This window comes from Castor canadensis, chromosome 7, assembly GCF_047511655.1.
Source record: "Castor canadensis chromosome 7, mCasCan1.hap1v2, whole genome shotgun sequence".
NCBI classification, from domain to species: Eukaryota; Metazoa; Chordata; class Mammalia; order Rodentia; family Castoridae; genus Castor; species Castor canadensis.
The window spans coordinates 31,122,170-31,149,932 of NC_133392.1; the positions used below are offsets into that span (position 1 = coordinate 31,122,170).

The window sequence follows — 27,763 nt, forward strand, 5'->3', positions numbered from 1 at the left end:
AGTTGGCCCAAAATAGGTAGAATAGGAAAAATAAAGTCAGAAGAACAAAGGAGCTCCAAGTAGAGGCAAAAGGAGGAGCAATAGTAGGTTCCCCTTCCCCATGTCCTGTGGGCAAGAGTGAGCTATTGAAGATTCTTGATCTAGGGCATGACAACATTTTAGGAAAGTCAATCTGTGCAGGCTGTAATGGAGTGAAAGACAGCAAGTGCAAGGAGGAAAGGAAGCTGTTGTCATGACACAGGTATGAGGCACTAGATGTCTCAGGGTAGGATATGAAGGCAGACAGACTGATGCAGGAGGCAGTACTTTGACCAGGTAAAACGACTTGCCCAAGACTACATGGATCAGATCAGGGCTTCTAACCACCCCACCTTCTCTATCCAGGGAATCAGACCTATCTGTCCAAGTATGAGCTCTTCTTCCATGAAGCCTCCCACTCTCCCTCTTCCCTCCTCTGCACCTCCATGGACAGGTTATCAGTCAATACATTCACAGATAATAGCTGTGAATTTGGCCTTGTCATGTAACCCCTGTGGGGCCAAGTTTTATCCTCTGGGATCAAAGTGATGAAAGTATTTCCCATGGGGCTTTTGAGAGGATCGAATGAGGGGGGTATCCAGAGCCCAGCAGGCCTTCTCCTGAGTGAGAGGCTGTCTCCCTGCAAATTCCCTGACAGCAGGACAGGATCAGTCACATCTGGCTTGTCTGTGTCTCCAGGGGACCAACGCGGGGACCAGCGCCCACTAGGCTCATTTGTTTATGAGTTCCATGAATAATAGCACTTGCTGCATGCCAAGCCCTGTAGCAGAATCTGGGTGGAGGGATAAATAAAGTCAAGGGGCCCCTGGAGATGCGGTAGAGGATTGGGGCTGAGATCCCAAGAGTACCGTAGAAGGAAGTGGTGGTCTCAGTCAAATCAGAATATCTCAATCAAATCACAGCCAGCTGAGATGAACTGACTTGTCCCATCTGACCCCCATGACAACATCATTCAAAGATGAGGCGGCAGTACCTGAGAAAATCCCATGGTCAATAAGTCATGTGGCGGGGCCTGAGCCCAAGCCCCTCACTTTTCAAGGAAGGGGCTCACAGCAAGCCCCTCAGAGATCCCCAACTCCACTGCTCACCAGCCTCTGTCTCTGCCCTGTCTTGTAAGTTAAGAATTTCCAGGCAACATCTATACATTCATTCACTGGGCCATCAGGAGCCCCTGAGCTCCAGGGTATTTTTAGCTCTTGGTGGCCAGGCCCAGTTGGTGACTGGCAGCAAGCGGAGCCCTCTGTGTTGCTCCTGGCTCAGCATAAGAGGTGGCTAGGCAAGGAGAGGGGGCCCGGGAATACCTTGCACCCCTGGTCCACAGCTGCCTCATTGTCCCTTGGGGAGGAGCTGGGCTGCTGCTACGGCCACTGACTGACGCTAGGAGCATTCTTTCCTGTTGATTCATCACTAGGAATGTTTTGGGCCCAGCTGGGGTGGGGCAGGGCCACTGAGGGGGACATCTCAGATATGAGCAGCCAGAGGCAGACAGCAGGTCCTTGGCACCAGACTCAGTGTGCCCTGGCCCTCACCCAGGGATCACAAAGGTAGACCCTGCCATCCCTGCCCTTATCACACTCTGCCTTGAGGTGCACTTGTTTGCACATCTGTCTCTCCCACCAGACTGGGAAGGCCCCCTACCAGTGTCTAGCACTCCAGCCCCCTGTCTAGCACATAGGGGAAAATCAATAATGGTTTGCTGAATGAATGAGCCTTTGCAGGACATTCTGGCACAGGGCCAAGATGGGGAACCCTCCTGGACTGGCTGCTCTGGGCCTAGGGAGGAAACTGGGAGGCAAGAACCCTGTGCCCATTTCACAGACAGAAACATGAATGCACTGAGGGGGACCAGGACTGTGGGAAAGAACAGAGGGCTGGGGCTGGGATTCAGGCACCTAGGCGCTCCTCCCACTGCTGGGACACCCCCTCTCGCAGCCATTTCCACATTTGTTTTATTCTTCAGTCCCACCAACCCAGCTTCCCTCCATTCACACCCTCTCCCCTGAGCCTGACATTATGAAAGGTGTATTGGAGGGTTTACGTTCTCTCCTGTACTGTGACCTGAGGGGAACTAGTCGTGTCTCCTGGGGCTCAGTGTTCCCAACTGCACAATGGGAGGAACAAAGCTTCACTCCCAGGGAGCATTCCATAAATTTCGGGGACCAGGGCATGGAGAGGAGAGAGAGGGTTATCGGAGAATTTAAGGGGCGTCTGCATTGACCTGCATAACCAGCTCATGGGCTCGGGACCTGAGACGTGAAGGGCACTGTGCTGGGGTCTAAGGGGACTCTTCAGGATGGGCACGATCACCCACTTGGCAGAGGAGAAAACTGCGACCAAAGAGGGACTCCGTCGGTCCCCTGCGGCAGCCGCCCACGCCGCCGCGCTCCCCAGGGAACGGCGGCCCTGGAGCCCGCACTCCCCGGCTGGGGACTTCCCGGCCTGGCGGGTCCCGAGCCGCGCGCCTGGCGAAGGGCGGGCGGGGCGGGGCGTCCGCGCTCGGCGCTCCCGGGGCGGAGCCTGCGGCCTCCCCGAGGCGGGCTGGGCCCGGGCCGGCAGCCGCGGATAAAAGGCCCCCAGGGCGCCGGGGGAGGTCCGTTAGCGCTGCTCCGCCGCGGCGCCCGGCCCAGCCCCGACCGTCGGCGATCCAGCTGGTGAGCTGCCGCCTGGCCCGGCCCCTGGCCCTGGGTTCTGCCTCTTGCTGTCTTCTGTCGGTCCTTCTGTCTCTTTAGGGTCTGCAGGCTTCTGGGGATTCCTGGAGGCTGGGGACTGGCAGGACTGGGGGTCCCCTGGACAGTCGGCCTGGCCCCCGAGTGGCTCACAACCCTCTTCCAACTGGACAAGTGACCAACTTGGGAAGGTTGGCCCAAGGCCCGTGTGGGTGGTGCGCCCTGGCCCCCAGGGTGCCTGCGTGTCGGGTTTGTGGTCATGCCATGTGTAACTCGCCCAGGAAGGGGACAGGGATGGGGCAAGGTGGCTTCGGATATCACTCCTGTGACTTGGGGGACTAGGAGCCAGAATAGAGCTGGGCTTTCCAGCTAACCAATCCAGAGCGTTAAGGAAGGAGGCAGAGGACCCAGCCTTCCCTAGCTCCCACATGTGGAACTCAGAGCCCATTTGCTGGCACTGCTCCAGGCCCAGAGTCAGCGCTCTTAGGGAGGGGACAGGGCCCAGAGGGGAAGCCCCACCCCACTGAGCTACAGAGAAGGGGCTGCAAGTGATCCCAAAGCTGGTGTCCTGAAGATATCCCCTCATGCTCTCTCTTGCATTCCCTTGGGCATTTGCCTCCCCCGTACTCCCCACTAGGCCAGGAACCAGAGCCCCTGGCAGCACCTGGAGCAGGTGCCTCTCTTCCTCAAGATGGGAAGGTCCTGAATCTGTCACTTGGTGGCACTCAGTGCTAGCACCCACCCCTGTGTCCTCGTGCCACAGCCTGGGTGGTAAATCAACCAACAACAGGGTACAATTTCACTCACTCTTTCTCCTTTCTTTCCTCTCTCCCCTTCTCTTCCAACATCCATCACTGTGTGGTTTTGAAAGCCCAGCCTGTAGCCAGGCTGCCTGCTGGAATCCTGGCTAGGCAAGATTCTTCACTTCTCTCCTGATCTTCTCATCTGTAAAGTAGAGATGAGTATTCAATAAATATTTCTAAATATATCCTATTATTATCATCACCTCCCTTCTCCCCCTCTCTTCTCCTTCCTGTTCCTTCTTCCCTGTCTCCTCCTTTGCTTAGATAAAAAGCAACCTCTGAGGCTGCCTCTGTCTCTTAGGGCTAATTCTCAGCCCAGTCCTCATCCTGTGCTCAGATATGGGGAGATCATTGTGAACTCATGAAGCAAGTAAAGTGCTAGGAAGGCAAGAGACTGGGAGAGCTTACTGCAGGGAGTAGCATTTGAGCTGGGTGTTGAAGGATGTGTAGGAGTTTAACAATCTGAGATAGAGGGAAAGTACACTCCAAGTAGAAGGAGAAGTGAGAGCAAAGGCATGGAGGTGGGAGATGAAGGTATGTTTGGGAAATGGTGAGAAGATTAATTTGGAGTGAGCAAAAGCTACAGGGGCCCTCTGTGGGTGGGAAGGCTGAGAGGAAGGGCTGTCCCTGCATCTGATGTCCTCTGCTGCTGCCAGCTTGCCTCCTGGCAGCTTGCATGGAAGGAGGCTACCCTGGCTCAGAGCCTAGGGTCCTCTAACAGAAGCCCATCCCAGCCCCAAGCAGAGAACCTGCTAGCATGGAACTGTCCAGGGACTCTAATAGCCCTCCTCTGTGCTGGGGGGACTTCAGCCACTAGCCAAACAGCAGGCCTGCCCAGTCCACCCTGGGAACCACGAGAGTGTGTCACCCCCTAGGACCACCCCTCCCCTCAATTTTACAGGGGAGTGAGACTCAGGGAGAGGAAAACTCCATCCTGAGGTGGTGGGAAGAGTAAGGTCCTCTTTCAGCCCAGGCCCAATGTGACCACTGGTCCTAACAGTGAAAGGCCCTGAGCACAATCCTTCCCAAGCCCTCCGTCATCTGAGGACCATTCCTCCTGCAGTGACTTTGGTGTGGCTCAGGTGTGGAAAGAGAAGCAGTGGAGAGCACTCTGCTGATGGTGACACCAAGTTGGGAGCCCCCTGGGTTGCTAAGTGTGTGTGTGGGGTGACAGCAAGAAAGCAGTGTTAAAGTCTGGAAAGGAGGCACAGGAGGAATAAGTGGGAAGAGACTGTGGCTGTGAGAGTGAGAAGGGGGCAGCCAGCCTCGGGGAGTGCACGGAGGGGTTCTGACCTCAGTAGTGTGGGTAACGGGGACGGGAGCAAACCTACAGAATGCTGCAGAAAAGAGACCTAAAGTTGAGATGGGACACTGCCTCCGTTTTCTTCTTTGTACAGAAAGGGGGTGAGAGCAGATGTTACACCACATCTGTAAATAACAGCTCACTGCAGTGGAGAGCCTGCTCTTCTGAGGGCTTAGCATGTGGTCGGTCATTCACTAAGCATCACAGCAGTCCTATGCAGTAGGTGCTACTGTTGCCCCCATTTTATAGAAGGAGACACTGAGGCCACAAATTACCTAGACTAAATGGGGGAGGTAGAATTTGAACCCAGGCAGTCCAACTCCCCAGTGTGTACTTAAGCCCAGTGCCAGGGCCACCCTTTGATGTGGCCTAAACCCCTCATGGCCGCCCCACTTCCTACAAGATAAAAAGCAAACTCCCTTCAAGTGCTCAGGGTCCTCAATCATCTGAGCCCACCTGCCCCTCCATCTCCTTCCCCTCCAAGCCACCAACACCGCAGTATGGGGGTAAGAGAAGGGTTTCCTTGCTCTTGAACAATCTTCCCTCTTCCTTCTTTTACCCCTCCTGTCCTCCCTACTTGGAATGCCCTGTTTCCCACCCAGGAGAACTCTTAGTCATCTGACAAGGCCTTCCCTGATTCCTCTTCTCTGTGTGTCACATTTGATGCCTTCATTTCTCTGTTCCAGCATCTGGCCTAATAACCGGACCAAGATAAATCCTCCAAAAGTATTGTTGCTTCAATGCTCGAATCATTCAGCTATGGCTGAAGGGGTAGCAGAGGCTATGCAAGCTGGAGGAGACATTAGACAGTATTTGGCCATAACTTACCTTGGAAATAAGAAATTAGGCCCTAGAGAGTTTAAGAGACTTGGCCAAGCTACACAGCAAATGAATAGGAGAGGTCTTGACTGCCTCTAATAACCCTTTCTGCCTCAGCATTCCATATGCCCTCTGTGGGGAAAGGTGGCATTTTACACCTTTTTCTGGGAGCATCAGAAGGTAGGAGAGAGCAATAACTGATTGTTCCTAACCTCAGGACACCCCAGAGACTCTCTCAGTACTTGACTTGGAGAGTACACCCCTCCTCTACCTTCAAACACATTGCTGAGGAGGCCTGAGGTCGGGGACAGAGGTAGTAATAATTATTCACTCCTTCCCCAGGTGCCTGTGAAGTCACCATGATGTGGTCCCCATCAGCTACCCTCTCCCTGTTCCTGCTGCTGTTGCTGCTAGGCCATGTCCCTCCCAGCAGACTACAGTCACTGGGCACCAAGAAGCTCCGGCTGGTGGGCCCAGGAAGCAAACCAGAGGAGGGCCGCCTGGAGGTGCTGCACCAGGGCCAGTGGGGCACTGTGTGTGATGATGACTTCGCTCTCCAGGAGGCCACAGTGGCCTGCCGCCAACTGGGCTTTCAGTCTGCCTTGACCTGGGCCCACAGTGCCAAGTATGGCCAAGGGGAGGGTGAGTGATGGCACTGGCCTGAAGGACAGCAGCGAGATGGTAGCTGGCTTCTCTTGGGGACTAAGCTCACTGAGGCTCCAATAGAAGGCTTCAGATGCCCACCCACCCTTTAATGCCCAGCTCAAATGGCTTCCACGAGGCATCTCCTGTGTGCTCCATCTGCAGACAGTCCCTGCTCCAGTTCTCCCACTCTCTCTGTAATGAGGCCTCCACCATCATCATCACTAAATTCTAAGTTCATAATTCTAAGAACATAGCAATGGTGTCACATAGTGGGTCCTTAGCAAACACTGACGAATGAATGGATGGGTGGACAGCCAGACCAATGGATGGATGGATGGATGGATGGATGGGTGAACAGAGGTCTAGTCATTTTCCAGAAACAGGTTCTGTGAACTTGCCTGACACCAAAAGGAGAACCAGCTCCCCTCCCCACCACACACACTTTCTACTTAGTGTTGGAGATAGAGACTTGATAACTATGGGGTCCCATCCAAGAACAGAGCTGCAGCTGCCACTCTGTGCCCATCTTCCAGTTCACCTTCCCCTCCCCCACAGGACCCATCTGGCTGGACAATGTGCGCTGTGTGGGTACTGAAAGCACCCTGGACCAGTGTGGATCTAACGGCTGGGGTGTCAGTGACTGCAGTCACTCAGAAGATGTTGGGGTGGTGTGCCACCCCCAGCGCCAGAGTGGCTACCTCTCTGAGAAAGTCTCCAATGCTCTAGGGCCCCAGGTGAGGAGGCTGCTGAGGGTTGGATTAGAGCCAGAGAGCCAGATGACAAACCTGGATGAGAGAGAAGGGACAGGGTAGAACCGGATTAAGCCTGGAGCAGGTGCACAGACAGAGGGCATCAGTTCGATGCGGACAGGCCAGAGGGTTGGAGGCAGGGCCTGCTGGGAATGAAAGATGCTGCACTCCATGATGGAGGCAGAAGCTGGGTGAGGGAGCCGCTTCACCCACAAGGCCTAGCCACAATTGCTGCCTCTTACCAGCGCAAACAACCCTGAGCTAAAAACAGCGCAAGCCAAACAACAGGAGTTGGCAGGGCAGGGCCCTGGCTCCCACCCTCTGTTGCAAGGTGGCCTCTGCTAAGGACAGCTGGCCCTGGCCCACTGAACACAGTGAGCCACAGAGGGGTTGCTCCATACCGGTCTAAATCACCCCAAGGATAGGGTGGTGGGTCTTGTGGATGAAAGAGTCCTGCTGGTGGTCCCATATCAGCTCTCCCCAGGGCGGCATGAAGGCCCCTCCATGCCCAACAGAAGCCTCCCAAATTCCAAGGGATCTGTCCTGATCTTAGGGAGGGCACAGACCTGCTTTGTGCTCTCCACTTTAACAAAATGAAGACCTGCAGTGGCCCCACAGAAGGCCCACGATAACTCTGTACTGCAGGGCCAGCGGCTGGACGAGGTACGCCTCAAGCCCATCCTTGCCAGCACCAAGCGGCACAGCCCAGTGACTGAGGGGGCTGTGGAGGTGCGGTATGAGGGTCACTGGCGGCAGGTATGTGACCAAGGCTGGACCATGAACAACAGCAGAGTGGTGTGCGGGATGCTGGGATTCCCCAGCCAAGTGCCTGCCAACAGCCATTACTACAGGTAAGGAGGGTGGGACTGGGGACCCATGGCTCTGTGTGTGTGTGTGTGTGTGTGTGTGACAGAGAGTATTTTGCAGGGTTTTGTGAGGGTTGAGGAGAACTGATTGGCAGGACAGGGATCTCTGTGACGGGATATGCATCACCTATTAAGGACTGGGCCTTAAACCAGTGAACAAGGATGGGCTTCGAGATTCTGAAAAATACCTAGAAGTGGTCAGAAAATAAGCTTTGTACTTGTCAATCATGAAGAAAAAATTGGCTGTGGTGCCAAATGAAAACAATGGCATGCAAACTTTCGGGTCCCTGATTAAAAAGATAGATTTTGCTGAAGACCCTGAAAAAATGCATGCTGGGCTCAGTTCTACCAGTAACTAGCTGTGGGGCCTTGGGTAGACATCTGGGCCTCAACTATCCACTCCCTGTGAATGATCTCAGCTCTGCTCCAGGGATTTTCCTCAACTCTGATCCGAGCCAGACTGCGATGGGGTTGCATGTAAGCAAGGCGTGGGGTGGGGTGCATTTGGAGAGAGAAGACAGAAACGTGGCAGAACTGTCACAGCAGATTGCATCAGCTCAGTAAATGACCAGCCTAGTCACGGTCCCAGTCTCTTCTTTGACAGTAAGAAGTGTGTTTCTCCTGGAGGGAGGGCTCTCCTAAAGTACCTCCAAGTCATTGCCCTCCCCTGTAAGTTTGTCATGCTTCATTGAAGCAGTTGAGTCCCTTGTTGCTCTGTCCTGGGTCTCTGGCTTAGGCAACTCTGGTCCTGAAGAAAAAGCGTAGTAGGCAAGCCACATGGTTGCATCCTTGGGGATGATGGGGACATGGGCCCCTGGCTCCCCACTCCCTGGTAATTGTACATTGGGCCCTGCTGACTGACCCCTCACGCATGAGGAAGGCAGCCCTGATTACAGCCTGGGTGTCTCTGAGTGGCAGCCCCCAACCCCCAGCCAGGCTCTCAACTTCCACCTGTCCCCAGAGGACCTTTCCCTAGTTCCTTCTTTCAGGACACTCCCTTAAGACTCCCTTCATCTGGGCTGGGGAGAGGGCAGGCATGAACTGCTTGTCCCAGCATCCTAAAGTGATGGCACTTTAGGGACCTTGCTGACAAGCAAGGTAAAATGGGGTCATCATTATTTGTGAGGTGACCATCCTATCCAGGCTAGTGGGAAGCCCAACATTGACATAGGATTTTTTAACAAGTTCACAGACTATGCACACCTGTACAAATGTGAGGGTGGCTGTGAGGAGCTATGGTGGCAGGCGTTAGAACTCCTGCACCCCCCTCCACTCTCCATCTTTCTCCTACCACAGGAAAGTCTGGAATTTGAAGATGAAGGATCCCAAATCTAGGTGAGGAATGGTGCCTGCAAGGGAGGAGGCAAAGAGCTGTGGTGAGGGGCTGTGAGGGACTGCCTCCCTCCCCACCTTTCCTTCCCCTTGGCCTCCTCCTTCTCTACTTAAGCCCTCCTCGACCCTCAGTTTCCTTTGTCTTCCAGGCTGAACAGCCTGGCCAGTAAGAATTCCTTCTGGATCTACCGAGTCAACTGTCTGGGGACAGAACCCCACCTAGCCAACTGCCAGGTACAGGTGGCTCCAGGACGGGGCAAACTGCAGCCGGCCTGCCCAGGTGGCATGCACGCTGTGGTCAGCTGTGTGCCAGGGCCTAACTTTCACCCACTGAAGACGAAGCCCCAGCGAAAGGCGTCCCGGTCAGAGGTGAGCCTCAAGGGGCCCTGTACCTGACCAAGGCATAGCTCCCCTCAGCAAGATCCTGCCCAGTGAGGAGAGGAGACCCAGACTGGGAAAGGAGGCCAACTGACAGAATGGTAGAGCCTTGGAATTAATTTAAAAGGGATCATTTGTAACCCTACCATAAATGGAAAGTAGACATCACTTGCCATGAATAGAAGGTAACCGTAAAAACAGTAATTAAATTGTAGCTGCAGCCCATTGAGGCCGAAAGTATTGAACCTAAGCCTGGCCTTTTGTTATAAAAAGTAGGTGAGCAAGTGCTAGTGAGGCTTTACACACACACTAGCATCATTGAAGAAGTGGAGGTTGACAAAACTGGCTTATTTAAGGTGATAGTTACAGGAAGTCAGAAGTGGGACTGGAATGCCTGCCTGGGCCTTGGCTGTGGCCCATAGAACTTGGAGGCTTTGCCCTGGGGTCCTCTGTGGGGGTTCAGGCCCTCTGATTGCCCTTTGTGAAGCAGTTTTTCTCCTCCCACAGCAGGAACTAAAGGTGCGCCTGCGCTCTGGCGCCCAGGTGGGCGAGGGCCGTGTGGAAGTGCTCGTGAACCGCCAGTGGGGCACAGTCTGTGACCACGGATGGAACCTCATCTCCGCCAGCGTTGTATGTCGTCAGCTTGGCTTTGGCTCTGCACGGGAGGCCCTTTTTGGGGCCCAGCTGGGCCAAGGTGAATAAGAGGTCTGTGGTAGGGCTGGAGGGCCTGGATGTGCTGCTAGCACCTCTCTTGGTGGCTCTGGGGTTCCGAGACCCAAGACAGAAAGTTCTTCCCCTCTGAGGAGGGAAGCCACAGGTGTGGGCTAAAGAGATGGAGTCTCAAACATCTCACTCTCCCCCTACAGGGCTAGGGCCCATTCACCTGAGTGAGGTGCGCTGCAGGGGGTATGAACGGATCCTCAGTGACTGTCTCGCCCTGGAGGGGTCCCAGAATGGTTGTCAACATGGGAATGATGCTGCTGTCAGATGCAATATTCCTGACATGGGCTTCCAGAATCAGGTGAGTTCAAGTCTGAGCATGTCCTGAGGAGACCCTGGGAAGCCCCCTAGACATCCATCTTGAGCCAGGAGGAGGGGCTCAGGAGAGGCATCAAGTGCTTCTGCCTGAACAGTCCACCTCCCTTGGAGCCAGCCTCAAGTGTCCTCTCCTTTTGGTTGCCTGCTTCGCCTGCAGCCGCAGAGATGTCAGAGGGATGAACATACTTACCACATAGTCCCAGGGTCCTTGTATAGCTGAGGAAGGTGCCTGGGACCAGAGCAACAGGCAGCAGGTGCACTGGAGGCCATGTGGGATGCTCAGGTTCAGGGTTGGAGGAGCTGTGGGCAAGTTATGGAGCTCCTGTAAAGTGGGGCTAGCTCTCTCATGGGGCCATTGGGAGTGAGGTGACAGACCTGAAAGCCCTTTGCAAGTTGCGAGTCATCCTTAATGGTGGGACCTTAAGTAAGAGGAGGGCAAGTTCCAGAGCAAAGACCCTTGAGTTAGATTTCTCTAGGGACACTAGGGACTATCTAGTAACTGTCCTCACTTTACAGAGAAAACAAGCCCAGAAAGGGGGAGTGTCTGGTTAGGGTCACACTGAACTGACCTGGCAGGTCTCCAGGCTCACAGTCCTGGGTTCTCCCCACCTCCTCGCATTCCTCTAACCACTGCAGGTGCGCTTGGCTGGTGGGCGTAGCCCTGAGGAGGGTGTGGTGGAAGTACAGGTGGAGGTGAACGGGGTTCTACACTGGGGGACCGTGTGCAGTGACCACTGGGGACTCACGGAAGCCATGGTGGCCTGCCGACAACTCGGCCTGGGTTTTGCCAACTTTGCCATCAAGGTAGGTCCCTGTCTTTCTCTTTTTCTATTTCAGTGTCCTGGACTGAGCGGACCAAAACTTTTGAGGCTAGAGCTGCTTGACCCTTCATTGTCTACTCAGCAATTAATTATTGAGTGAAACTTTGGGCTGACATTATGCTGGGTGCAAGCGATGCTGTGGTGGACGAGACAAGGTCCCGCCTTGAGCATATGCTGAGTAACTGAGGCTCTCAGTAAAATGATTACATAATCAGGCATACAGCTGAATCTGTACGAAAGATGAATAGAAGTCTGCCAGATGAGGTGGGGGAGGAGAAAGAGCAGCCGGTGCAAAGGCCTGCAGCCTGAGAACACTGGATTCAGTTAAAGAAATCAGGGGCCAAGGGCTGCAAAGTGGCATGAAATTCGAGGGTTGGAAAGAAGGCAGGAACAAGATAACTTCAGATTTTTAAAAGTTTTCTTCCATTGGTGTTTGGAAAACAAGAGTGGAGACTAACCTGAATGCAGGAAGCACACTCAGGTTACTGTAGGGCCGAGGTGAGAAATGAGACTGGGTTGGACCAGGCCAGGAACAACATAGGGATATTAAGTGGATAGATTCAAAAGATGTGCATGGCTGCAGTGGAGAAAGTGCCACACCTGCACCCACTCTGGCTTGTCAGGCAATGGACAGCAGACCTCACCAGAACTGGGCTCTGTGCTGAGGGGCTGTATGAGAGGCAGCTGAAAGATAGGAATATACTGCACCTGCATGGGGGAGACACACAGGTCCATCCTCCTCAAACGGCAGAGGGCCTTCTGGGAAAGGGGTGGGAGCAGAGCCAGATGGAAGCCACAGGCAGTGGGGTTTTGCCTCAATATGTGGAATAATCTTCTAATGTCAGAGGGGTCCAATGTCACATGGTCCAACGTCACATCTACCCAAGGGGTAGAGGTTCTCATCCTAGGCCGAGGCTGGACACAGCCTGGTAGGGATGGATGACGGAGTCTAAGCCTCAGATGGACAGCAGAGATGGCTCCCCAGGCACCTCTGGCTCTGACTGGGTGATGCTGGCTGTCTTCTTAGGACACCTGGTACTGGCAGGGGACACCGGAGGCCAGAGAAGTTGTGATGAGTGGGGTGCGCTGCTCAGGCACAGAGCTGGCCCTGCAGCAGTGTCAGAGGCACGGACCTGTGCACTGCTCCCACGGTACTGGGCGCTTTTCAGCTGGAGTAGCCTGCATGAACAGTGAGTAATGGGAGAGGGTCACAGGCATGGACAGGCTGTGGCAGGGTTGGGAGTGGAAGTGCCAGCTCAACCATTCCCCAGCTGTGTGTAGCCAAACCGTGTATCATCAGGATGCAAAGCCTGCTCTGCCCACCTGATGGAATTATTGTGAGAATGAAAACTGAGAAAATGCGAATGTACAAGGAGATATGGCAGGGTTTTTCAATTTGGGGGTATGACCAATAGCTTTTAAAGAGTGACACAATCAAAACATGATAGTGTATTACATTTAGTAAGGGTACTGTTTTTTCTTGGAACTTTGTAAGTACATAAATAAAATATATTGTCATTTGCAAGAAAAGTAGCTTGGAAGCCACTGCAGAGGATATGTAAATGTGAGGTATGCTGGGGCCTAAGGCTTGTGTGTTCTCTTTCTGAGCTATGGGATTTCCCAGAAGGCTGAGGATGAGACCACTTTGTAGCATGGGTTTCCCACAGACTCAGATCTCAGGGCAGCAGCACCTGTTGCGATTGCCCAATGAGGCCTGGGCCAAGATGACTATATCCAGTTCTAACACTGATATAGGCTGGCACCAACCCCAGTAGCCACTTGACCTTCTTCCCAGATCATTCTTAACCTCTGTCAGGATGCTTTAGGCTTCCTCTCTGTGCGATGCATGCTGGAGAGAGCACAGGGTCTACCCATCACACCCTCTCTTGCAGAATGATGGGGTATCAGTGTGGCCCCCTCAGCATACTAGGGGTTTGCTTTCCACTCAACTCCTCTTCCTGAAAACCTTGGACCCTTCTCTGCCTTCAGTGGCAGCTCTCTTCTTGAGTGCAATAAGATGCTGCCCAACAGCTGGGCAGATGGCTGACCCGAGCCTCAGCCGCCATCCCTATCTCTCCTGACTCTCCTTTCTTTCCTTTATGCTCTTCTCATTTTCTCTGAACAGCTCCCCCCGCCACCCTCCCCGCCCCTCACCCCGTCCCCAGGTACTCTAGGGCTTGTCAATGGGCATATCCTGGCTTTCCCCAAAATAAGCCACAGGAATTTCAAGGGCATATTTATTGACAGTACAGCTATCATGTAGCAAAGCACCTTCCAAGCCCAGCCATTGAAGCAAGCCAGTGTTTCCACCACCCTCATTAAGCTCACCGAAGGTTTTTGGCCCAAAGGCCTCAACTGCGGCCCTCTGTTTTGGCAAGAACAAGCACTGAGAAAGGGCCATTTTCCCCTTTTGAAAAAGAGCCAATAGCTCTGGAGCTCTGTATTTCTGTACTGACACCTGAGGGACAGCAAAGGTACAGGCATGTGGCTTCAGAGATTAAGAGCCCCAGTAATAGAAGAGGAAAGCGGCTGAGCCATCTAGCAAGACCCAGGTACCAGTAGGTGAACTTTTACATGCAGAGAAGCACCAGAAATCTAGGACGCCTCCTAGAGAAATGCACAGGGAACACTTCTGGTAGCAATCAGGATGGAACAGCAGAGTTGAAGAGTAGGCTCACTTGGAGATGAACTCTTCCTACGCTCCCTTCCTGCCCTCCCACCCTACTCCACCCCATCCCTGAGCACTGAAGGACTGAGGCCCAGGGAGACAGGGACTTGGCTAAAGTAACTAAGTGAGGTATCAGCAGATCTTGAGAAGATTTTATGCACTAACCTACAGAAAGCCACTTTATAGGTTGAAAAGCATTTTATAAAAGAAATAGCTTACATCCTTTACCTGTTTACTGTGTGTACAGATATCAATCTAAGCACATTACAGACACTATCACATTAATATCACTAATACTATCTCCATCTTGCAGATGACAAAAATAAGGCACAACAGAGAGCACAGTCTGGGGCAAGTCTGTGCTCAGGTTAGGCTGGAGAACAAGACCACTGCCTTTCTACACTTGCCTCTTGCCCCACCTTCTCCATCGCAGGTGCTCCAGACCTAGTGATGAATGCCCAGCTGGTACAGGAGACAGCCTACCTGGAGGACCGCCCACTCAGCCTGCTGTACTGTGCCCATGAGGAGAAATGCCTCTCTGAATCCGCCGACCACATGGACTGGCCCTATGGACACCGGCGTCTGTTGCGCTTCTCCTCACAGATCTACAACCTGGGCAGAGCTGACTTCCGTCCCAAGACTGGACGCCACAGCTGGATTTGGCACCAGTGCCACAGGTTAGTGCCTGCCAATACCTTGGCTCTAGAGGGTTAGGGACAAAAATCAGAGCTCAGGGACCAAATGGCCTTGGGCACACTTCCCTGGAAGAGGCATGCACTTTAAATGTGTTCCTCCTAACTGGCCTTGTCTGGAAGGGGCAGGAGCCCTGTAGCATCCACCTGCCCATCTGTCACCTTCCTTGGATGTACCTGGGTGGACAGTGCTCATGGGGCCTGTTTCCCACAGCAACATTCCTGAGAGAAGTCATTGCCAGCAGTTGGTCTCTGCTAGCATGGTGTTATATAATCTTTCTGCTTTGGGCCCTAAGCCTTGTCTTCAGGAGCCAGGTAAAGTGGGGACTCCCAGAAACATGGATGACCAAAATAGGATGCTGAGTCTGCAGATAAAGTTTGCTGGTTCCTGCAGCAACATAAGGCAACGCCCCCAAAGAACGGTAGGAACAGACTGGTGCTAGAAAGGAGACAAATGAGCATTCTTTCCTATCAGGAGCTTCCAGACCAGACAGAAGGAGACAATGCTGGTGACAAAGGCAGGAAGGAGAGGGGCAAGGAAAATGGATTATTTTTTTTCCTCTTCAATACACAATCATGGGTAGAGAAAGCTGAGAGGACTGGACAGTGATTTTGGGACTTGGCCTTACCTGAAATAATGAGCACCTTTTTCTGTAGCATGAAGAGTTGTCATTATCACTGGATTGAAAAATATGATAGCAATTTGGTCCCAGGCTGACAAGGAGCACAGAAAGCTCCCTCCCCAGCTGCTCCAATCCTAGGTTGTTCCCTGGGCCAGTGTCCCTTCCCTCCACCTCTGCCTTGGGCCCTGCAGCCAGGATGATTTTACCTCTCCTACCTGGGTTAAGACTAGGTGACTGGGGACAGCTGTGCCTTGCTGCCTGGCAGAGGTGCCAGCAAAGTAAGCTGTGGGCCACACTAATCTTGGGTTTTGGAGGGAGAAGGGCACTGCCCTGCTATTATAACTTTCCTCCCTGGGTAATGAAGGGGCCTGGTGCCTCAATCTTCCCTGCCAATCCCTCCATTGAGGGCTTTTTCTGTTGCTATGGGGCTGACAACTCTGCCTCTTCTGCAGGCATTACCACAGCATTGAGGTCTTCACCCACTATGATCTGCTCACAATCAATGGCTCCAAGGTGGCAGAGGGGCACAAGGCCAGCTTCTGTCTAGAAGACACAAACTGCCCCACAGGTACATGGTTTCCTATCAGATACCCTCTTGTTATATCCTCATGTTGTATTCCTTTGTGCCTTTGGGGTCAGGCTTCCCTCTGCCCTGTTCAACAGCCCCAGGCACCTGGACAACAAAACTCAAGGCAATCCCAAAACTTCTTACCTTCTGAAATCTTAGGTGGAAGTCTCTATCGCCTCTGAATTTCCAACAGACTTTGTACCACTTCTTAAAAGACTTAACACTTTCTGGCTTGGATAACAGTTGCCATCCACTAAGCTCTCTGAGGTCAAGGATGTCTGATTTCTACTTGCCTACCCACAGTCCCTATCCCTGAGAAATCCCATGGTAAACCCTGGACCTTTAGAGGGCTGGATGAATACATGGACAAATTAGCACAGCAGGGCTAGAGTATCCCAGCCGTATTTCTTAGGCCAACAGGAAGTTTTACTAGAACACCCACAGACATGGTTTAAAATAATAATGGATTCATAGCAGGAATTCTGATAGTCATTTAACAGAACCTCAGGTCCCAAATCTATGAACTGGGCCTTAATGTGCTGAGCTGGCAAAGCTGGTGTGAAGATCTTATGTTAAAGTATATGCACAATTGCCTATTTGGTGCCTCAGTAACTAGCTTCCCCTTACAGGACTGCAACGGCGCTATGCATGTGCCAACTTCGGGGAACAGGGAGTGACTGTAGGCTGCTGGGATACCTATCGGCATGACATTGATTGCCAGTGGGTGGATATCACAGATGTGGGCCCTGGGGACTATATCTTCCAGGTAAGGATGCTTGGAACTAGCCATGGGAGCCCTGTCTTCTCCAGGAATTACAAACCCTTACCTGAGGTCAGATGGAGACAGTTTCCCACGTAGTCTCCAATATGAGTATCACCTTATGCTTAGAGTTGTCCAACAGAGATCCCAAGGCCCTAGTGTGATTCCTGAGTCAGTGGATATTGGGAAGTTCTGACTCCATCTGTAAAATGGGGACATTAATGCCTACTTCCTAGGGTGGCTGTAAGGGTTAATGAAGCAAAGAATAGAAAGAAACACTTCGTAAAACACTACAAGATGAGAGCTTACATGTCAACTGACCCAGAAATCAAATCACCCATTTTCTGTTGTCCCCCTCTAACTCCAGGTAGTAGTGAACCCCACAAATGAGGTGGCAGAGTCGGACTTCTCCAACAACATGATGCGCTGTCGCTGCAAGTATGACGGGCAGAGGGTCTGGCTGCACAACTGCCACACAGGTAACTTGAAGCCACACAGCCTGTGTGGGCTTAGGGAGGTGGGAGACTTTAATGGGATGGAAATGAATTTCCTTTGACATCTTCTCAGGCAGATTTCTAAAATTGATCAGACCATAAGCCTCACCCAGTAACTACTTTTGTATCCCTGCCTTTAAGGCTGTTTGACTGTAAACTTAGTTTCCATATGTCTTAGAATCTTTTGTCACCTCAAGCCATGGATTTTTCTAGTCCATTACTCTCTCCCCCCTCCCCACCCCATTTCCCGTGATTTTCTGAGTTGCCTCCATCCTAAGCTGGCTGCCTCACAGGTAAAAGTACAAATTCCCCTTGATCTGTGTCACTACCTCTAGCTGTGATTACTGTTTCCAAGATGGGGAGCAAGGAGAACAGGGCTGGTAGAATTAGAAAAGGAAGCAGCAATAAAGGGCAGAGTAAGGAGATTTCTGTAGAGTCCCTCCATCTTAAAATTGAACAATTCCTGTATTTCCTAAGAGGTGTGTGCATCCACATTGTATTTGTCGGATGAGGCAGAGTTTGTTCCTTCAGTCAACATGTAATAAGGCCTGTAAGAACACCGTACCAGGCACCAAAAGATACAGGAGCTCAGTGTCAAGTAGGGTGTGCAGATACACAAATAGATAACCCTTATCTAGTGAGTATCCCAAACAGGTATGAACTAAATGTGGAGCAAACAAAGAAAGCAACATGGGAGACATAAAGTTTTACATAGGAAGTGATATTTGAGCAGGGTTTTCAAACGGGGCAGAAGACAAAAGGAGTAGGAGAAAGAGCATCGAATTTGACTTCAATGTCTTCACTGGGTTCCAAATCCAATCCCAACATCTTCTAGTTGAGGGCAGTGAAGAAATCCCTTTTGTTTTCTCTTTTGAAAAACAGGGCTGTGAACATCCAACTTACCAAAGTGCTTTTCAGAAAGGGTTATGGCAGTTCTAAGACAATGGACTTTTATCATGTGAACTTCTAGGAACTACCAACAAATTTTAGTCAATGAAACAAAAAGATCACTTATCCTTCCCATTTCCTTTCTCCCCTTTCTTCTGTAGCACTGGGGATCAAACCTAAAGGCCTTGCACATACAATGCAAGCACTCTACCACTGAGCTATATCCCCAGACTCACTTTCAGACTGCAAGGGATTCAGGGCAGTGATGAAGGAAAAACAATACAATCTGCACGTGCCTTTGCCAATGGTTACAGACATTATCACAGTCTTTGCAGAAAACAGAGGGCACACACTGGGATGAATGTGAAGTTACAGAACAAAAGGACCATTTATCAAGGTGTGCATAGGACTAAGGAAATCAAAGATGTTGAGGCACCTGGGGAAGAACAAGTAGAAAACTTTATCACTTCTAGGCTTGAAGGGGAGAATGTGTTCTAGAGCCAGGTGAAAGCTACAGCCAGAGCAGGACAAGAAATGCCTGACCTCTTTTTCTACTTTCTAACCTCCCACTGTTGTTGATCTACCAAATGGAAAGCTGAGAACAAGGCAGATGGGGTGGTGCAATACCAGGGGTCAGTGCCCCAGGGCACAGAGAGAGCAAAGGGTACAGAATGAATCTGGGGAGGGAGCAAGGGAGAACCAGCATAGCCCTTTCCACTAATTTAGAGAATGACTAATGTCTGTGCCTAGGACTGACCTGAGGGAAGGGACAAATTGAGCAGAATGGATCTGTGTAAAGTCATCAGGGAAGGAGAGGGCCTGGGGTAAGGATGACTACTTACCTATTTTTCTTTGGCCTATAGGAGATTCCTATCGAGCCAATACAGAGCTCTCCCTGGAGCAGGAACAGCGACTCAGGAACAACCTCATTTGAAGTCATCCCTGCATATTCCCAGCTCTGCTCACACACCAGATACCTCAACTTATTGGAGCCATGCCCTTCACAGAGCCCTGACTCAGAGGAAAAGGGGCCAGTGCCAAGGGGCACCAAGAACCTGCTCAGGAAGCCTTTTGATGGCAAGATCATCAAGCCAGGATGGTACTGCTCCATTAGGATGGCTCTGGGCCTATCCCCAGAGCACCTGTGGCCTACAGAATATGGCCTCCAGGCTTTGGTCAGCTAAGTTCCTCTTCCATAAGGAGACTTGCCACAGAGTTCTTGCTTCAGGAGCTCCCAGTTCCTTAGGGATGGACTGGGACCAGTTCCCTATCTAAGTGGTGCTTTGCAAATGTCTTGGAGGAGCAGAAGACAGAGAACCAGTGTACACAGGAAGTGGACTTAGTTCTCTGCTAAGAGCTCAATGCAACATAACTGTTCTCAAAGTCACAACTGGCAGAGAAATTGGTGAATGCAGTTCCTATCTGTCCTCATTCAGAATTCACCCCTCCTCATCCTCTGCAAAGTTTGTTCCTTAGTGTCTTTATCATTACCTACTGCATCCTGCGTGTTTCTTTGCAAATTCAGGCCTCAGGCATCCCATTATTTTCTGATGGGTCAACACGCCCAGTTCCTGAGGCTTGAAAAGAGGCAAGTTTCATAGAAGTGGCCAGATAGGGCCTTCCTACAGAGCAGCAAGAGAAGGTCAAGCAGAAAGGCTGCTAAGGTCATACAGACCCAGTCTGTCAGGGCCTCTGCCAAGGGGAAAAAATGTATCAGATACCTGGTAGGCAATCCAGTCTCTCTCAGGATGTATCTCAGGATTGACCTAAATTTCAAGTCTTAACTAAGTCAGCTTTGCCATGAATAAATTTTTACAATGGAAAAAACATAGGTCAAAGAAGCCACTCTCATAGGAACACATAGACAGGTTTGGTAAAGTATGACAGACTATAGAGAAATCAGAAGGAACTTTTAATTAAGGGCTGAACCTGGGAAAGGCCACTATTCCTGCTTAATACGGCTGCATTACACTCCTGCTCAGGTGGTGTAATGTCCCAAGGTCTTCTTAACCTTTTCTCCACTGACACACACTTAAATAGATAGTCCTTATAGATCTGACACCCTAATGCCAATAAAGGTTGCTCATTATGAACTGCTACAAAGACAAGACCAGCTGTGATTAAGTAGTTTCCAACACACTAACTCTACCCTTTTTCCTCTAACTGAGCTGGGGATAAAGATGCGGGGTGTACAAAGACTACTTATGACAGCCCCAACCAGTATGATTCTCTACTGTCTGCTTCTCAGTTATCGTCCCCAGTCTCAGTGCTGAAATACAGGTCAGAAAGATTACAAGGTGAAAGGTGAAAATGAGAAGGCCCAAGGACTGTAAACTTTTATTATAGAGGCTACAAAACCAAAATGACTGGTAGCAGATTTGACAGTACTCTCTTCCCCATATCACATGTGCTACTCCATCCACAGGAAGTCAGAAGGGAAATGTTCTGGGATCCCCTCTGTGAATAATAATTCCTTCCTCTCTTTCACTTTCTCTCTTCTCCACTCCCTCATCTCCTTCATTAGGTAGAGGGAGCCTATTTGGCACCACAGTTTAGGTAAACAAGGGAAGAACTGATTTCCTGTTGGATCTAGCAAACATCTCCCAAACAGTAACAACATTATACTCACACATGCAGCTAATGGTCTGTGAAAGAATGTGCAGCTAGCGGGGGAGAGTGTGGTGACTGATGACTAGATTTGGGCAGGGAGGTTACCCTCAGCTTCTTGCTGGATCTAGTTTCCAAGAGGCCAGAAAAAGCAGGCCAGGTAGACAGTCACTGGCCCTGGTTTTAGTCTTGCTGCCCACATCACATGTTTGATAGATGCAGCCAGTTCGAATTCCTGGAAAAAGCTTTACAAGGGTTGTACTGTTATACCTCTGAGTTGAAAGGGAAGGACATGGGAAGACTGGTGGCTGGCATGACTTATAACTAGATGAGGAATGTTAACAGAATACCAACTGCCAAATTCCAGACAGAGCCCAAAACCTCAGTAGACTTTCATCTTGGCATACTTAGGTCACAGAGAAACTGAAGTGCTAGGAATCTGTTTACTTTGCAGAAGCTAACCTACCTCTATTCTACAAAGACTCATTCTATGAAGAGCAAATGAGAATTCATGGGAAATGTACCTCTCTACTAAAAATTCGAGCTAATCCTGGGATTTGGATGTTTGACATACCTGAAACATACATGCAAAGCAGAGTTCCCAAATATCTAACATAATTTTCTTTTAAAGCAGCTGTGCTGTTCAAACAGACCTGCTTATCTTAGAGAAGTCTATTCCATGAAGACAAGGAGCACAAGTCTTATAGCTATAAGTCAAAGACTAAGTGGCAGGAGAGCAATTTATTTACCACAACCACCACCCAAACTTGGCATAGAAGCACTGAACATGAACAAGGGACATAGGGAGAACTGACCAAAATTAAGAAAATAATGCTGAGAACTATGAATGGGCCCTGAGACTGGAATAGCAGCAGAGACATCTAGGTCAGGACTAAAACCCAAAGCTAGTGTCATTTTAGGAGTGTTTGAACAGAGCCCCAATCAACCATGTTCTAGACAAGGCTAATAATCCATCATTGTCATGGACATTAAGTTTAAAAAAAAAAAAAGCGGCTTTTGCCCTAGTTAACAGCACAATGAGACATCACTTCCTGAAACTTCAGCTCCTTATGGCCTATACTACCATCTCTTCAGCATGGAACTACTTTCCAAAAACACCAGGAACGCAGATATGAGATGGATAAAGCTTATCCCTATCCTTTGGGAAATCTCTCATTGCCTAGAGGTGTTTATTTCATCCTGGCTGCTCGTCATTGTAATGGATGGGGTGGTGCTGCTTGCCAAGTACCCCTGGCACAGACTGAGAATATTATACCAAGAACATGCTGTGTGCCAGATGTTTTCTGCAGGATGTCAGAGTTGACAGAGATGGGAAAGTTGAGGGTTCTGCACAAGGAGTTCAAGAAGGTGAAAGGAGCTACCACATACCAATCCCAGGATAGTCACTTTTAGAATATGCCTTGGGGTAGAGATACGGTCAGCTCATTGGACTCTACTTACTGGGGTCCAATAAAAGCAACAGATCCAATTTAAAGCATGCATAACATTACTGGCATGAAGAGAAGAAAGTACTCTCCTGTTTCTTTGTGAGAAAGACAAAAGTGATAAATACCAAAATGATATATGTCATAAAATGGTCTTTAATGTCTCCATCTTACAACATATCGCTGCTTAAATTGGAACTGGTACGTAGCTCCCCGGGCTTACTATGAGGAATGAAGTTGCAGTCCCCTGGCTGCTGTGCAGTTGGAGTAACCCCAGGCACTGAGCTCATTACAAACTTGGGAGTCCAAATACCCACATCTGCTGCAGTTCACCAACTTTGGAGTGCTGGAACTGGCAGTGTAGATTCTGTGTGTGCAAAGTATACCAGACAGTCTTCTTTTTGTTCTAGCTCTCCCTACTTGCCCCCTTCCCTTGCCCCCAGTAGTGCTGTTCTCAGCTTTGTGAGGAATACTTTGCCTAAATCTCCCATTACTGTGGGTTTGAATCCTCTGTTCTGTTCTGCATTTGCTTCAGACCTCTTGGGAAGTGTGACCCACATTAACATGACCACTTCCAGAGGACTCTTGGACACCACGTCTTCCATGTTTCTTTTCAGCTGATGGCTCCATTTATATCCACCACAGTAGGGCAATGCCAAAGAACTGCATTTAGGAGTGAGGATAGGAGTCTATCTTCTCTCTATACCCTGTCAGTCTTTCTTTGATTGCTTTTTCTCTAACATGCACATCTGCATGTACCCAGCTCTGGAAGGATCCTCTTATCTGAAGACTATAGAAACACTTTCGACTTCATGGAATTATCCCTCTCTGAGTGATGTTCAAACTGCAGATTGGTCTCTGCCTTCCCAGATGTCTTCTCGTTGCTTGGCTTCCAACCGTTTTCTCTCTGTAAATAAAGCACAGTGTTAATCATGGTTTTAAAGTGACTTTCCCTTAAACCAAATTACAAGACAAACTATAATCTGGAAACAGATTTGCTAGTCACCTTTTACTTGATTCTAGGGGTTAATAGCTTTAACTTTCCATATGCTGTGTAAGCAGAAATGACACTAGTAATTTCACTAGTTATTTTTTTGTTTTGTTTTTAGTGGGGGGCAGGAGTGCTGGGAATCAAATGCACTCTACTAACTGAGGCACACACCCCAGACCCACTATATCTTTTATGTAATAATAATAAGATCTGAGGCTAACACAAATTTAAAGTATATGGAGTAAGTGAGAACCTCAGGACCCAGATTTTCTAGTCTTTTTTTCAAATGTGTTCAATGCTTCAAAGTAACTGCTCATTATTCCTCATATTAGTCTTTAAAAATATTTCAACAGGGATCAAGAATATGCTCTAATATTCTTCTTCTACCATGTTGCTCAAATGGAAATAGCAGCCACCGGGCTCCACTTATATTTCCCTACTACAACTTTATTGAAAAACTATTTCAGAGGCAAACCAAATTTCAGTATTTTGTAGAGCACTTCTGGAGCCAGAAATCTTCTGGAATATGCAATGCCAGTATGAAAAAAGGATCACATATAATAGAAGAAAAACAAGAACTATTCCTAAAAACAACAACAACAAAAAATCAATCTGGGTAATCCACCTGCAATTTTTAATACAGAAACTTGGTTTTCATCTAACTTTTCTACTAAGATCTGACAAAATATAATCTGGAAGCAGTGGTATGCACCTGTAGTACCAGACTGACATGGGAGGATCACTTGAGCCCAGGAGTTTGAGACCAGCCTGGGTAAGATAGCAAGACTCTGTACTCTGCCCCACTCTCAAACATAACATACGTGGTTGGGTGGCCCAAATACTGTTAGGAGCCATAATACCAGTCCTAATTTAATAGCCATTTATCTTTATACCATAAAATGCAAGTGATTAGCCTAAATGCCTCTTGATTTCCAGGGCTATTATTCCAGATTGATAATGTCAATAAAGACTCTGCAGGTTGTGAACAGATGAATCACAAAAAATCAAGGTGAGTTTAGAGTTAACACTTATTATTTCAACATACCTTTCCAAATCAGCAGAATCCTTTACAAAATTCCTAAACTATATTTGACTATACTTTTAAGGGCAAGGAAGCTGGTCAGGAAACTGACTGGCACTTGGAAATGTGAGAATGAGAAATTTCTTGCTATTTGGGCACCATCTTGTGGCATTATTTGAATATAGCAGCAAAGTTAAAAGAGGTAAAAAATAGGGATCAGCAAATTACAAACTGAAGGCTAGTTAATACTCAGCTATAAGCAAGCTTAAATTGGGCTGAGATTCTCTAGGAGACAGTGCCAAGGGTAACTGACTTGTTCACAGGATGCCAGTATTTCTTAGGAAGGAAGTATAGTTTTTTGATTCTGAAACACATGGAGAAGCCAGCTGGGCGCATGGCACACACCTGTAATCCTAGCTACTCAGGAGGCAGAGATCAGGAAGATTACAGTTTAAGACCAGTCCAGGCAAAAAAGTTCTGAAGACCCCATCTCAACCAATAACTGAGTGCAACGGTGTACACCCATCATCCCAATTATGCAGGGGAACACAAAATAGGAGGGTCATGGTCTAGGCTGACCCAGAAGTAAAATGAGATCCTATCTCAAAATAACCAGGTGGAATGGCTCAAGTGATAGTGCCTAGCAAGCCAGAAGCTCTGAGTTCAAACTCCAGTACTGCCAAAAAAAAAAAAGACTTGATGAATTTAGGAGGAAATCTAAAGGCAAGGGCATCCTCATATGAAATCAATCAGAAACTGGTTCTAGATTTCAAGGAACAGTAAAGAAATCAGAAAATTAAGATTTTCAGAAAGGTAGGAAACAGATCAGAATGGTAATATGGGAAGTCATAAGAAAAGATATCCATGAACTGGCCCATAATCTACAACTGCAAAAATTAAAACAGTTCTAAAAACAAAATTTTTATTTTATTTTAAAGTTTGAGCCCATTGATGGTGGCAAATCTAACCTGAAATGTTCAAGGCTATTTCTTATCTTTGTATATCCCATCTAATGTGAACGGTCATAGACTTTCCTGAAGAAATAATGTTAATGTGTTTGATTTTGGTGTTTTGAAACATATATTATACTATATTATCTTTCTAAAATTTGAAAAGTTCAGAATTTTTAAACATATCTTGTGCTAATGCTTTCTAATAAAAAGAAAAAGTAGCTCTGTATTACCAAACACAGGTAAAAGAAAAAATTCTGATGGCAAACCATGGAAAAACTAGTAAGAGTTTTCTCTTTGTGAATGAAAAAATCACAAAGACAAGGTAAAAACATAAGGCGTAAGAAATATAGGGGGGCTGGAGACCTGGCTGAAATTGTACTATCATAAAAAAAATTTTTTTTAAATTTATTTTTTATTTTGGCAGTACTGGAGGATTTGAACTCAAGGCCTAATGCTTTAGCTTAGCAGGCACTCGCCACTTGAGCCATGCCTCCAGTCCCAGGTCTTTATTTTTAAGCAGCATACTTATCACTATTTTCACATCTGAAAATATCTAAAAACGAAAGGAATAGCATGTGAAAATATATGTATGGACAGAAAGAAACATGTTGTTCCTTTATTAAAGAGAAAAGAAAGCAGGTAATAGCTGATAAACTATATGAGAAATAGCTCTATTAACTTTACCTCTGATAATAAAATAAAAAGAGACAGAGCAAAGAGAAAGCCCAACAGCAGCTGTAAGGGCAAGGAGCTAAGGAACAAGAAAAGATCAGCAAGAAATGCTTCATCTAAAACATTCACATAAACTGGCTCTGCAGACCCTCATTTCCCAGAACAATACACAAACTGACAGAAGTAACTGTGTTAAATTAGTTGACTGAAATCACTGTGCACTGAGCTACCACTTCTTGCTGAGGGAATGGACAGTGTTGAGGACCAAAAAGGGGCCAGTTTAGAGTCACATTTAAAAAAGAAAGAGAAGGACTGCAAATTAAGACTTTCAAATTTTATTTCTACATCTAAGAAAAATGATCAGAAAATCCACTTGTAGCCACCTACAGAGCAATAATCAACATGCTTTGTGAAGAACAAGTCTGGTCAAACTAATTTAATTGCTTTCTTTCATGGCATGACAGAACCGGTAGATCAAGGAGACATCATCTAAGTAACGTCTTAATTTTAGCAAAGTTTTAGATTTTAAGGTTTCCAAGTATTTACAGAATCATCAATACACTGGGAAAATACAACCCGCATCTCATTAGGAAGCATTTAACTTGGGAGAGGAGGATTATTAGTATACTAAGCACAAGGAACCCCATGCTCTTATTTATTTTAGCAATACTTGGCAAACTGGCCAGATCTATGGTTAGCATTTTCATCTCTAATTTAGGAAAGGGAAGTAAGTTTATTAAACAGCAACTGAGAGCCAGCCATCATGGCACATGTCTGTAATCCCAGCACTTGGGAAGCAGAGGAAGGAGGATAGTGAGTCTGATAACAGCCGAGGCTACACAGCAAGTCTCTTTCTTAAACAAACAAACAAAAACAACTGACAGCAAAAAATAGGTAAACACCGGCTCCCAAGAAAAAATAAATAAAAATATGGTTAGAAATGAATGGAATGTAAGATAACAGGAGACAAGACACTGAGAAAAATACCTGAAGTCCTATATCATGAGGCAGTAATGCAACTTGTAGAATAATGGAATGACTAAAAAGGTTTCCAGAATGTAGCAATTGTGTTCAAATTTGTTTTATCATAGTTGACTAAATATCATAGACAGACAATTTTAAGTTTTTAGTGATTTAATTACTCAAACTAGGTGATCAAATTGTTTACTTACTCTGCCTTTTAGGCCTATGAACCAAAAGATGGCCTTGTAGAATGAGCCAATTAATCACTTACCCCCCAAAATAAAAAGAAATAAATTATGAAATAAAATTATAGCAGGCTTTGAAAATGAGAGCGGAACTGATTCTGAGAGGCAATGATATCTATTGCTAATTTTAGGTAGGAATCAAATGTTTACAGAAGTAGAACATGGGAAAATTTCACATGAATTCCCTAGTTTGGTCTTTAAATTGTGGTTTTATTCAGTGTGAATCACTGGCTTAAAACACACAATTAACTAAAATACAAAGCACTCAAGGGTGATCTATACTTTTATTTTCTACTCTTAGTATACCTCTGATCTTCTTATATACTCTGTTGGACTAAAAGATATTTTTCTCACGTTTAAGCTCTCTTCCTCTTGATGCATATGTGATTTGCTTAACATGATTTGAGTACTATCAATTCTTCTAGGAGTAGTTTAATCCCTGAACCTCTTTTTTAAGGATTAAGGCACTGATCTCTCATTAAAAGAGTAGGAAAATCCAAGTAGGGTACAAATCCTACCAGGAAAAGTGTTTAATACTCATTAATTAGGAGTATTTTATATGCAGTGGTCAACTCTGGGTTTTAGAAAGAAAAACATGGAGGACTTGGAAAAAGTTCAGAGTAAAGTCATAAAATTCATTAAGAAAAATTCACTAAGACAGCCAATGTCATTCACATATTTAGTCAATGAACATTCGCTGAGCATTTTTTTATG

At 48.1% G+C, this 27,763-nt stretch overlaps 2 protein-coding genes across 7 annotated transcripts in view; one reads left to right on the forward strand and one right to left on the reverse strand.

The window, feature by feature from the left end:
• The first annotated feature begins 2,577 nt into the window (after positions 1-2,577).
• On the forward strand, positions 2,578-19,642 carry Loxl4 (lysyl oxidase like 4). Of its 3 annotated transcripts, none has more exons than XM_020184775.2 (15): positions 2,578-2,690; positions 5,973-6,272; positions 6,831-7,009; positions 7,670-7,875; positions 9,187-9,225; positions 9,372-9,591; positions 10,108-10,294; positions 10,467-10,621; positions 11,275-11,442; positions 12,487-12,649; positions 14,561-14,804; positions 15,895-16,010; positions 16,640-16,776; positions 17,138-17,249; positions 19,016-19,642. In XM_020184775.2, exons 2-15 carry the CDS (start codon positions 5,990-5,992, stop codon positions 19,084-19,086), a joined length of 2,280 nt encoding a protein of 759 aa, XP_020040364.2. In that variant the 5' UTR covers positions 2,578-2,690; positions 5,973-5,989; the 3' UTR covers positions 19,087-19,642. The 3 variants fall into 3 exon arrangements, 2 of the variants coding, with proteins under 2 accessions (XP_020040364.2, XP_073934667.1); XM_074078566.1 differs by having other exon boundaries at positions 10,111-10,294; XR_012449665.1 differs by lacking the exon at positions 16,640-16,776.
• A 2,700-nt stretch (positions 19,643-22,342) lies between these two features.
• R3hcc1l (R3H domain and coiled-coil containing 1 like) overlaps positions 22,343-27,763 on the reverse strand; it is a 96,687-nt gene continuing 91,266 nt past the window's right edge. For all 4 annotated transcript variants that reach the window (XM_074078570.1, XM_074078567.1, XM_074078569.1 and 1 more), the window contains one exon: positions 22,343-23,111. In XM_074078570.1, coding sequence (XP_073934671.1) covers positions 23,044-23,111 — 68 coding nt within the window. In that variant the 3' untranslated portion in view covers positions 22,343-23,043. The remainder of the gene's footprint in view (positions 23,112-27,763) is intronic.